General features: G+C 32.7%; 1 protein-coding gene across 4 annotated transcripts; it reads right to left on the bottom strand.

Annotated features, from left to right (window-relative positions):
* Positions 1-4,658: 4,658 nt before the first annotated feature.
* Positions 4,659-11,933, bottom strand: LOC135122329 (AFG3-like protein 2). Of its 4 annotated transcripts, none has more exons than XM_064046528.1 (25): positions 11,810-11,933; positions 11,425-11,680; positions 11,077-11,225; positions 10,553-10,634; positions 10,329-10,488; positions 9,963-10,086; positions 9,824-9,895; positions 8,765-8,849; positions 8,555-8,602; positions 8,142-8,248; positions 7,823-7,916; positions 7,655-7,756; positions 7,499-7,560; positions 6,771-6,900; positions 6,593-6,703; positions 6,378-6,493; positions 6,191-6,274; positions 6,014-6,133; positions 5,848-5,928; positions 5,716-5,785; positions 5,570-5,664; positions 5,461-5,518; positions 5,042-5,116; positions 4,774-4,834; positions 4,659-4,713 (listed from the first exon to the last, which is right to left on the bottom strand). In XM_064046528.1, the coding sequence occupies exons 1-24, from the start codon at positions 11,843-11,845 to the stop codon at positions 4,785-4,787; spliced, it is 2,367 nt and encodes a 788-aa protein (XP_063902598.1). In that variant the 5' UTR covers positions 11,846-11,933; the 3' UTR covers positions 4,659-4,713; positions 4,774-4,784. The 4 variants fall into 4 exon arrangements, with proteins under 4 accessions (XP_063902598.1, XP_063902600.1, XP_063902599.1 ...); XM_064046530.1 differs by having other exon boundaries at positions 4,774-4,831; XM_064046529.1 differs by having other exon boundaries at positions 4,706-4,728.
* Positions 11,934-12,413: the final 480 nt, after the last annotated feature.

Raw genomic sequence — 12,413 nt, 5'->3', positions numbered from 1 at the left:
TAGTACTACTAACATTAAAACTAACCATCATTACCTGAACCTTTTAATTTAGTTTTTATAAATTCCCCGAAGTCAAGTACCATTATATTTCGTAACGTACCACAAGTTACAAGTAGCAAATGAACACGAGTTACAAGATTAACACAAAATCTTATGGGAGTGGTTTCCTCTGGGGGCTGAGCACTTGCCCACCGCTTACTCTTGGTTGCCATTTTTTTATACCAAGTGATATCACTTCTCACTCAATCCTAGCTTCCTTTAACGTTTCATATCGTAATTTTCTTTGTCTAAAACACTTTTTTACAGGGGCACTTCGGTACACAACTCTTCTTAAACTTGCATAGCATCTGACCTTATGAACGTGCCGTAACACGAGGGGGTATAAATATAAAAAGAAAACCCATGAAAACTGTAATAATGAGCCTATTCCACTAGAGGAAAAACAGATTCGAAAAATGTCATAATTACGAATATATTTCTTTAACCTTTGAACCTTCATGCCTACTTGAGAGCTATATATTAAAGAACTAAATTAGATGTATAAATTTAAACTTTATAAAAAAGTAATCTTTATTTGTTTATTTTATGGGGCCATAGTCACAAAGAGTCTTTGCACATATTTTATATAGGGCGCTTATCATCTATTTTTTTCTCTATTTCATATTAAATAGGTACCCTTAAAAAGTTTATTATTAAATAAATATGCTGCAATTTAATACCAACTCTACAAACCTATATTACTTTTCAGTCTATAATATACTATATATTATTGTATTATATTACCTTAATGTCTATAAAGTGTAAGTTTATAAGGACTTTCAGGCAGGGTACTCAACATTTGGTAAAACTGTACCCCCTTGAATTTTACCCTTTGTGAGGGTTAAGCAAGAATTAACAGATTATGACAGTAAGACTGGTAAAACAGTGTATATAGGGAACCATTTGCTACATTGTAGAGAAAAAGCAGAAGCCGTTGACTTTCAACGGCTCGAAAATTCCGTGGCGCCTTCAGATAAATACCTAGCAGCTTTTTAGTTGTAACGGCGTTTACACGTAAATTATGTGGTGGCAAAGGTTCAAGGCAGTTATCCAGACGCTATATCCTCTAATATGTAGGGAAAGTAAGCTTTCGTTGCACAATAAGCGCAGGCTTAATGCTGCGCAAATTGTCAGTCGTCACATGCGCCTTTGGCAAACGCGTTGTGGTTTGTGCGCGTCTTAAAAAGAGAGGGTGAAATTGCAACTATCAAAAACCGTAAAAGAGACTCGCCAGTGAAAGTCGAACTCAAGGATTTGAGTATGCACTTCAATAATTTTAACCGCAGAGGTACGATGGCATCTCTTAATCCCGGTATGATGGCTTTACGTTGACAACCCACTATGACCGACATCTTTAGCCATTTTAAGATGCTGTTATGTTTAGCCAGAGGAGCTAGTGCTTTTGACGTTATAAATTTATGAGGGAGAGGTTAAATGCTCAATCATCATAGCTCGAAAAAGTGAGTCGCGTTGATGGGAATTGAACTCACGACCTTAAGTAGCTTTAAAGCTCTTAACGCTGAGCTAAGACGACAACTCTCTATCCCTGTACGATGGTTTTACGTATTTAACCTGTTAGCCCCAAAGTAAGTCGCCTGTTTAGATTCCCCAATAGGCCAAAAGTGCACGCCCATCTCAAGGGGTTGGAAATTTGTCCCGAGCCCTAAGATCGCCTATTGGGCAATGTCCTTGAGAGCAGCAATTCTGGGCCTACGACTCGCCGGCAATAGTCTATTTGTTTCAATTGAAACAATACAGGCTGTTACGCCCTACGATGGGCGCGTCGTGGTTTGTTCGCAATAATGCGTTACATTAAGGCCCCTTCAGACTGAACCTCTGGGTAATTTTTTTTAACGCAATGCTATCGCCATCACGAATAGCTTTATGAGCACACCAATTGACGAGGTCATCTACGAGATATGAGACGGCGCACGCCACCGCCGACAGGGGCAACGGGCTCTACATATAAACTATGAAATAGGGATATAATTAATTTTATGTAAATACACGGAGAAGTCGCTTCAACACAGGCTTAAAGCTAGTGTTACGCTATCACCCTTTTGAGAGCTCGTGAATTCGGTGTTTTCTTTACAACAATCAAAAAAACGAAGTAATGCTTGTAAATTCATGTAACAAATCGATTGGAATTTATTACTTTTAAGAAGTTGAAAGGCGTTATTTCAGTTAAAAAAAGTGTTAATAACAGATAATAGAGGACAAATGAGATCAGTCAATAAGAGAATAAATAAGCAAACTTACCATAAAAGTAAAAGCCTAAGAATAGGTACAATTTACGCTTAATATAATAATGCCTTTACGATATTCCCTTTTTAACAAGCCGGTTATAAAGTCCTATGAAGATAAAAAGCGTGAAATGGTGTTATAGAGTAACAAATTATAGAGATTAACTAATATTAGATAGAAGGGACTACCTTTAAGCAAGATAGCAAAAAACGAAGAACTATATCGTAGGAAAAAGGAAACTAAACGAGGACACTAAGGGTATTAAGATGGTAAAAATAAAACTAAGATAGCAGAACAATAATAGAAAACAACATTACGTAAGCTACGTAAAGATAGCGACTTATTATGAAGAATATAGCAAAATCCATTTCTTCCAAGAAAAAGACGTTTAATTTCAAACCTCCAAGAGAAGAAGAGAAAATATTAACCTTATTTAGCTGTGAAGAGTACCCAATTAGTGATTTTATGGTAGCACTTGGTGGCTTCAACTATATTAAAAAAACCCTCGAATTAAAATTTTAAGATAAACAAAGTAATCTAATAAGCCATTAGGGGGGGCTAATAAAATGGTGTTGCCATAACACTCCCTTTGAGAAAATATTTAGCAGTTCATAATATAAAGCGTAGCGAAGTAAGTTCACTGCAGTTGTTAATCAATTACCGGGAGGTTCTTCGCCTTTTTTCTAGTAAAGCGCAAAAGTAATTTTGATTTCACAATTACGTTGCAATGCCGAGCCAAAATGCCAGTAAACATTCAAGACGGTTTATAAAAAGAGGAAGTATGCTAACATATGAAGCAGACGTTATTATGACTTTGTATAAAAGGACTATATTCTTAAGGTTCTATTAGCTTTGTATATTTAAGTGGCGAAATAAGGCAAAAGTCGTATTTTTACTTTTGCTAAGTAATATATAAAAGAGTGTTGCCTAGTTTTGTGACCTGTAAGAACTAGTTATCTTGCGGTGGTAGTGCACCTTAAAGCAGTTAGCTGAAAGAGTAATTAATCTTTTAAAAGACTAGGGAATGGTAAGTGAAAACAGTGAAATTACTACAAAGAGGGGTAAGTGCGTAAAAGAAGTGAAAAGTTAACTTGCAAGCGAAAGTAAGGCAAGGTCCGTAGATAAAGATGCATACTTCTTTAAGGTTGTACAGAAAAAAAATATATAGTTTCTAGCCTACAGATTAGCCAGACATTTGTTTAATGCGGATATAAACTTGTAGACTACATGCCACTTATTATAAAAGCTTCCTAGTTTTACAAAAAAAGTTGAACCTGAGACATTGTTATGGTCGAAGAGGGTACATTCTTTTACGAGTAATTAATAGTTAACAACAATTATTTCTGGTAATATTTAGCTTACACAATGCTCATCCCTATATAAGTTTGAAAGTTTCATTTTAGACTATCTACACCGAAGAGATAGGTCCAAGTATTTAATGGATCAGAATTAAGTATAATTAAGTATAATTACTACAGAAGACAATATTTTACGAAGGGAATACCAAACTTTTAAAGGTATAAAAAAGATAAGGCAAGTAAAAAACTTGGGAATCCGTTCTTAGTATTTGTTATATTGTAATCATTTTAACAATAAATTTCACAAGTTCAGAGAAATAATAAACCCCTCTTTGAACCATGTAAAATGAAAGCTTTAAGACCGAAACAGAGGTTTTAAATATCAATAATTGCGTTATTTGAGCATGCAAATGGGTAAATTTTAAATATTTGTAAAGTGAACAGGCCTCTAGATATATTTTTAATTTAATGAAAGTCTTAATAACATATGTTAAAATTTAAAACGATGATCGCTAGGCAATTCCAAAAAGAATGGCATGCCGTAAAAAAAAATTAATTGTTAAGGGAGTTAAGTAAATAAAATATATCTGTAAAAAAAGGTGGTAAATAACGGACTTTTACTTTATTCTCCATAAGGAAAGGGTTCAGCTTAAAGTATTGCAGGGAATAAATAGGTTATGCAAGGTAGAAAAAAAAATGAGAACTTTTTAAAACGGCATTTTAAGAATAATTAAATCGAGAGTTAAGAAAAAGATCTTATGCATAATGTAAAACAGAATTATGAAAAAGTACTTATACACTTTTGTGTTACAGGTGCTCTCCAGTAAGTTATTTACAGTACTAACAAAAGCTTTTTGAACTTTACAGTAAACTTCTTTATTTCTATGACAATCTTCTTTCTTTATATTATACCAGTTTATAATACTTCAGTAAGTATTGTAATTCATAACCAAGAAAAATAAAGTTTTCTGAAAAAAAGGGTAAAATTATGTGAGTGCAGTGCTTTTATTGATTATGCTGATCTATTAAAGAAAATCTGAAAAACAATTTTATTAATAACTTAAACTTTATTTTTGAGTCCTTACAAATCCATCATGCGTTGAGTTTTTTAAATACTTAAAGAGCAGTAAAACTAGAATAAATAATACTACAGAACAAAAAACACCATTATAAATATCTTAATAGTAATAACTTCATAAACAGTTAGAAAGCGAGTATAAATTCTCCGAGCTCAGAACTCTCGTTTTCATCTACTAATTATAAATCCATATATTTAAGTTTAGTTTAGTAAAAAATTTATTAAAAAGTTATTAAAAGTATATAAGAAGTCTATAAATAGTCTATGAAAAGAGTAAGAAATTCAAAAAAAAGAATACCATTAACGGTAGATGGACGAAACAGTAATAAAAATAAAAAGTCAAAGTAAATTATGCAGTATGTAGGATAATAATAAGCGCAACCCTTATTTTTATTGTCTTCTTCAGTTTCGCCGTCTCCAGGTGTTGCTTTAGGTTCTTCCGAATCCTGCAAAGAGCCTGCGAGAGATAAAAAATAATATAAATTTTTCTTAATAACAATAAATGTAATTTGTATGTGAAAATCTTATTATTAATACTTGATATGCATATTATAAATGATACAAGCTTAATTTGTCGTAATTATAATACATTATAAAGCTAGGTTTCTGTTGAAATTATAATAGATATTAAAATCATTCATGGTGTTGTACTCCAGCCTTAAAGAAAGGAAGAATACACTTAAACAATACAAAAAGAATAATATTATTAAAAGTTTCTATCGTAATTATATTTACAGCTACCAAAGAATCTTTACAAAACCTAGAATATATATAATAAATATAAACACAAAAGGTGGCAACCTTCCACTATTTCTTTGTACGAGTGTTTTTCTTTGAAGGGCCGCGGGCCCAGCAACTCCTTCAGTTATAATGAGTGACATAATACGGATATAATGATAAAAGTATTAACCTTAACGTCGTCTCTAGAAATAACTTCCTGCTTCATAAGCAGGCGGGCAACTTTTTCGCACTCCTGTTCCTTTTCGACCAGCAGCTTTTTGGTTCCTAACAGGACAACCGGTCACTTACCGCTAACATTGTGGAGTAAAAACCCACTTTCGTACGCCTTGTCTACAAGAAGGCGGACCTCCTTGTCAATTAACTCGGCAGTTGATTCGCTATACGCCTTGCGTTCGCAAATAAATACATGAAAAATAAGCAAGTGAAAAGTACTTTAAGTAAGAGTACCTTTTTAAACTCTGGCTGGCCATCTTTGGGCGGAACATAAGCAAGACGCCCAATAGTTTTACTAAAACCGTACTGAGTAACCTAGTTTATATAATGATTATACGAGGCCCATTAATAGAGAAGATCCGGTCCCGAAAGAAAGTTCATCAGTAAAAGAATAGTGTACCCACGCATACGCAATTTTAGTGATTTTGTCGAGGTCATCCTGAGCCCCCGTTGTAATTCGTCCAAAGAACAACTCTTCCGCTGCACGCCCTCCATAGGTCATGCATACACGGTCCATCAACTACAAAGGAAAAGAAATGACCACGCGCTATCTTATAAAAAATGTAGCCCCTCATACCTGCTCGGTGCTGTATAAATATTGCTCTTTAGGAACGTACTGGGCATAACCCAGAGCAGCCGAGCCGCGTGGGATGATGGAAACCTTTTAAAAAATATTCAATATGCACAAAACAGAAAGAACTAAACTCTCACTCGCACTAAAGTATTTTCAAACTCATTCAATAAAAAATAAAAATTCAACTTACTTTAAGCAGCGGATCCGCATGCTCAAAATACCAACCACATATTGCGTGACCTGCCTCGTGATAAGCTACTATTTTTTTTTCTTCTGGGCTTAGCACTTTACTCTTCTTTTCGAGGCCTCAATATAAGAAATGCGTCATTAATAAAGTAAGTAGTGCAAAGAACATATTAATGCATGAAATAAATCAATTTTTTCATTGAGTATATTTGTAGATACCTGCAATGACCCGCTCAATTGCTCGCTCAAAATGTACCAATTCAACTTGCAAACTAAAATATCGAGCGGCAATTAGTGCGGCCTCATTACAGATATTCGCAATATCGGCACCTTGTAGAAAAGAATTATATTATCCGATAAATAAGCAAAAAGGAAAAAGTTATGATGTCAAGAAAACCTGTAAAACCCGGTGTTAACGTAGCCAACTTTTCAGAGAGCTCCTTAATATTAATATTTGTTTTTATTGGCTTGAGATGTACTTTAAAAATAGACTTGCGCCCTCGAATATCCGGCCTATCAATAGTAATCTTGACCCGCCAAAAGAATAATATTACTCATTAAGTTATAATAAATAACAATAAACAAAAATAACGCTTAACAATATAAAGTACATTTTGTAAGTAATAAAGTTAAGTGCGTACAGGGAAGAAGGTAGCTTTACTCACCGCCTTTATCGATTGCTACACCAAAGCGAACTGTTGCGGGGGGCCGACGTATGGGTATAATACAAGTCAGTTAATCACTCGCTTGCATGCTAATGATCGCTATATTCTACAGGCTAACACAAGCGAACCAGGATGATAATTAATGTAGACTATTTTCACTAAACTAACCATTTCTTTATAGGAAGTGTTATCAGCCAATATTAAATTGGTTAAGTGCAAAAAACCGACGGCAGCCCAAATTTATCCTCGTGGCCAGTATATATATGGATCCACAAAGTTATAAACTTTGCACTTAAAGATTTAAAACTTCATAGAAATTATATAAATATATGTTAAAGTCTAGTTCCAAAAAAATTTCAATATCATAACCTTCAAACACTTAAAAAAAAAACTATGCTGGAAGCTAAGGATTTTTATATTATGTAAAACCGTGTAATGAAAAAGTATAGATAAACGAGACTTGTCTGTCAAAACGACCAGGACGCATCAGTGCTGAGTCCAGAATATCAGGTCGGTTGGTACCTTAAACACATATCACATATAACAGCAAAGGCAGCAAAAAAAAGTTCTGTTAAACAATAAAATATACGTATAAGTAAATATTGTAAGTAAAAACCGGCGAGCACGACTACATTTTCCGTCGACGAGAAACCGTCCATTTCCACAAGAAGTTGGTTTAGCGTGTTTTCCCGCTCATCCTGGCCACCTCCAAAAGGTCCTTCAGAAAAATAAAATAACAGTAATAAAATCCGTACGAGGGGAGTTCCTTGGTATTAATGTTAACCTCCGCGCCCTCTTGAGCGGCCTATAGCGTCAATTTCATCAATAAAAATAATACATGGCGCGTGTTCCCGGGCAGTTTTAAAAAGATCTCTCACCTTTAGATCATTAAAAAAAATGTTTAAAAACATTTATTATTTCATACTAACATTTAATAATTCAAAGAACCAAAACAATGTAATATACAGGCCGTGTTAGTTAGCCCAATTTTTTTACAGAATATAGATTTATTATAACAATGGCAATAGAACTTTGTAAAAAAATTCACTGTGAAACCAGAAAATAATTGCTGGTAAAGCATTAAAAAAATTTTATAGACGAACACGGGAGGGGCCAACTCCAACAAACATCTCAAGAAATTCAGAGCCGGAAATGGAAAGAAAAGGAACATTCGCTTCGCCAGCAGTGGCTTTAGCCAGCAGAGTTTTTCCTGAAAAATAATATATTACAAGTTATTTTACTTCTATAATCAGAAATTTTAAAATGACTGTAACGAAAAGTAGAAAATGTAGCTATATCTATAAATACGGAGCGGGGAGGTATTAAGTTGTATAATATGCGTAAAATGATAATAAAAGTTTGGCTTGTGGGCAACTATTATAAATTCTATAAAGTTTTATCGTTTTCGAGGCTTCCACTTGTTAACATTATTTACCGATTTATTTGTTTAGTACGATTAATTATACTTGCATTAATATTCACTGATAAAAGTGTAATAAAAGCATATGATAAACACCTGTTCCAGGAGGTCCACTAAGAATGGCCCCTTTGGGGATCTTCGCTCCTTTAAATTAATACGGAAATTGGCAAAGAATTTTTTATATGAACATACAATAATAGGTCTTTTGGCGTTGAATATAAATAAAACTTTAAAATAAAAAAAAGCAGCGCGTACAAAAGATATAAAGTAATATGTCCAGAATAATTATATATTATATGTAAAAACCGAGTTTTCTATATATTTCTGGACGCTTCAAAAAATTAACAAATTCCATAATCTCCAGTTTTGCTTCATCACAACCAGCAACGTCCTTTTAACGTCAAAAATTTAAGGAGAAAAAGCCAACTCAAAAAATTTTTTGTGTAACTCGAAAATAATAAAGTTAGTAAATATGTATAAATAGCGTAACTTAACCAAAATCTTTACTGGTAGGATTTTCTAACAAGTAATGCGATTAGGTCAACTGCATAGTTTAAAGAATTGTTAAGGACTTTACTACCTTAAAGGTAAGTAGATCAGCTTATTATGTACGAAGCACAACTCGATGAAGAGCAGCAGTAATATTAATATAAATAGACATTTCTGTTGGTGTTATTTGTATAATTCCGCGCGCAAAAAGCAAGTTATACACAAAATAGGGTTTTCTATAAAAAATGTAAACCACACTGAGCAAAAATTCAAATACTCGTTAATTAGAACAGTTAGTAAAGGCCTTTGTATTATAAACAGGCTTATTTCTAGTTGACCCTGCTCTCTTTTGAGTAGTTTTCAGCTAAGAAAGGGGTTTACTATAGTAGTTCAACTTTTATTCCAGTTGTAGAAAAGTAGTAGTCTTTGTAATGGCCATCTTATCTAATTTAAACACCATTTACTTTAGACTGCATACGTGGATCAAGTAATCTCTACTCACGACATCCTTCTAGCGTGCTAGTCGACTTTCTTTAAAAAAGAGTAGCATAGCGGGATAAGAATATTTAAAAATCCTATTCAACTACAATAAAGGGGTCTATTATTTAAAAAGATTATTATAATATTGCTACCATGCCGTTATAAGTAAGTTCTAAAGGGAAAACGCATAGTAATATAAAACAAAAAATACTATAGAAATATATGTGAACTCCATAAATAGATTTTAAAATTTTCAAAGTTTCATACTAATAAAAGTATAATGTTTACGATTTTCTAAACAAATTTCTTATTAAAAAGAAAGTAGCAATTAAAAACTTTTAACTGAAAATAGCTACATGATGGTTTAGAATAGCAACAAATAATAGTAAATCTAACTTTGAACTTCACGTTGATTTTTGTTTCCGGTGTTATTAATCTTGCCGTTGTTTTTCCAATACTAAAAATGCTCTACAAAATTTATTGTAAAAAGTATTTAGCTTTATATTCTTAAACAAAAATAACATAATATAGTAACCCTTCCCCCTGGACCCCCAAAAGCAGGCGGAGTTGCAGGGCCACGTGGCCCGGAAAGGATTTTTTTGCACGTATACATGAGTAATCCCAAAAAGACCAACGTGGGCAAGTGTTTTACTAGTTCACTATATTATTTAAAAGATGATTACCAAAAAAATAAAGTATACGATAATAAGACATATATTCACACTAATAAGGGCAGAACTTAAAATAATATAAAAAACGCAAAAAATCTGGATATTGTTAACCAAAAAACATTATAGAGTTCTTTAAAAGAGCCAAGAACAAACAAAGAAATAATATTATTAAACTATTGACGTGCTTTTTTCAAGTTAATTGATTAGATATAACGATAAAAATGACTAACGTGAGCGTTGTTTCTCTCACGTACGAAACTTGGACGTATTCTTCCAGGCTATATCCATATTCGCGCTGATCAGATTCTAACTTCCGCTCAAAAGAATCAAGACTACCAATAGTAAACTGATACTTTGGTTGGTTCGCGGGAGGGTTTATAGACGAATCAGCTAATCAATAATAATTTTTACTCAATTTAAATATAAAGATTCTATAGTATAAATAAAGTGGTACCCATCTGTAAGGAGTCCCTTTCAGTATTGTCCTTGGTGTATACAAGAACTACTCTTTTATTAACAACAACAAGTTTATAAATCTGCAATAACATTCAAGGAAATTACTTTTCTCTTATTTAAATTAAGGATAATATATCAAATTATACTAACTTTTCACACAAAATATATGTCAAATAAGACCCAAAGCAGGAATACGATACATAAGTATATATATTGAAATGAAAAAAACAAACCAATTTTTTTTTTTAAAAGTAAAAAAATATGTCACAAAATAAACAAAAGAAATACTTAAGTTTTAGAAATTATTAAATTAAAAAAAAAAATAGTACAAAGTAATACTCTAAAACTAAAGTAAACTTTACAATGAATGCAAAGAAAATTTTAAGTCAAACTAAATATAAAAAGCATTTTAATTACGCACACCTTATTTTTGTCTATTAAAAGACCTACTTAATATGTACTATATTTGTATATAAAACTTAATAATAGCTATAAATACTTATAATAAAGTATTAATTTTACTTCATCGTTTTTTAAAAGAGTCCGCCTCAATGACTGATAATCGATTTCAGCGGGTTTATGGCTTGGCAATAGAACAAACAGCACACCCGTCAGAAGAATAAGATAAGGGACAACGTTTCTTTTTGCATCAATTTTAAAAAAGGGAATCCCTGTAAATTTTTAAGGAGGAAAAAAGCAAATACTTAAAGATGTTCTATAATCAATAAAATAAAGGCAAGCTAATTAAAATAGATTAATCTGATAATAAATTTAAAGGAATAATTAAGAAAAAAAAATTTCTATTAGGAACCCAACTAAATATATGATAAAAAATACATAAAAGTTAGTTGATCTTTTTGAAAGTAACACCTTTAAAATCCTCATTTCTGCGTTTGGTTCGTTTTAAATTAGGTAAAATTTGAATTTTATTCACAGGCGTGTATGATTGATATGTACTATTAGAGTCAGTATCCTCGTTTTCTTTTTCTTTGTTCGATGTAGAAGAACCATTCGAAGAGCTCTCCTTCGAATCTGAAGAATTTGTAAGGCGAGAGTAGAACAGAGGATTTGTTTTTAAAAAATAGCGGGCATAATAATTGACGATTTTGCAACTATGATTTCGTTCCTAAAAATAGGGAAAAAGAAAAAAAAAATTATTTTAAAAAACAGCTAACTAAAAGAGTTAGTCTCGTCTTGAAAACAAATATGTAACCCTGTTTTTAGCAATAGATGTTTATATAAAAAAATATAAAACCTTGAGCCAATAACTATTTTTCAAAAGCCCTAACATTAAACTTTTTTCAGTAAAGGCACAGAGACGGCCCACTAGAACAACCTTTTATAGATATTGACGTGAGGTGATACCCCTTTACTTTAGACTCTAGAAGGTTCAATGAGCCTAGCTTTAATTACCGTTAAACACGCTTAATCTTTACCGCCAGGCGCCTCCTCAGTTTTTATTGTCCTTTCGTACACGCTGCTTTGGTTTTAACTATTTTGGCTACTTAGCTATCTAGACAAGCGTAATTTGAAGAGCATATATTAATAAATCTTACAATAAACCAACGCATTAATGACAGCTGTTTTTGACGGTGTTAAAGTTATACTAACCTTATTTGAGTACCATTATAGCAAAATTATTACACAAAGACATGGACAAAGCAATTGTGTTCCTGAGATCCTATTCATGAACTTTAAAGGAAAACTGGTAGAATGGTGTTAACGGTTATTTTTACTAGCCCTGCAAAGCAGTGACGCCAGCCAGGGTCCATGTCGGAAATTACAGCCTACAAGCCCCCCAGCAGGCCACTTATTAACTCAGTTCTTGATGTCCTTTTTGTAACTCGTTCCTCAGTTGC

The sequence above is a fragment of the Zophobas morio genome, unplaced genomic scaffold (genome assembly GCF_036711695.1).
Source record: "Zophobas morio isolate AGI-343-1 ecotype UQ-CSIRO unplaced genomic scaffold, CSIRO_AGI_Zmor_V1 ptg001099l, whole genome shotgun sequence".
In the NCBI taxonomy this organism is placed as follows: Eukaryota; Metazoa; Arthropoda; class Insecta; order Coleoptera; family Tenebrionidae; genus Zophobas; species Zophobas morio.
This window is presented reverse-complemented; position numbering and strand designations above follow the sequence as displayed.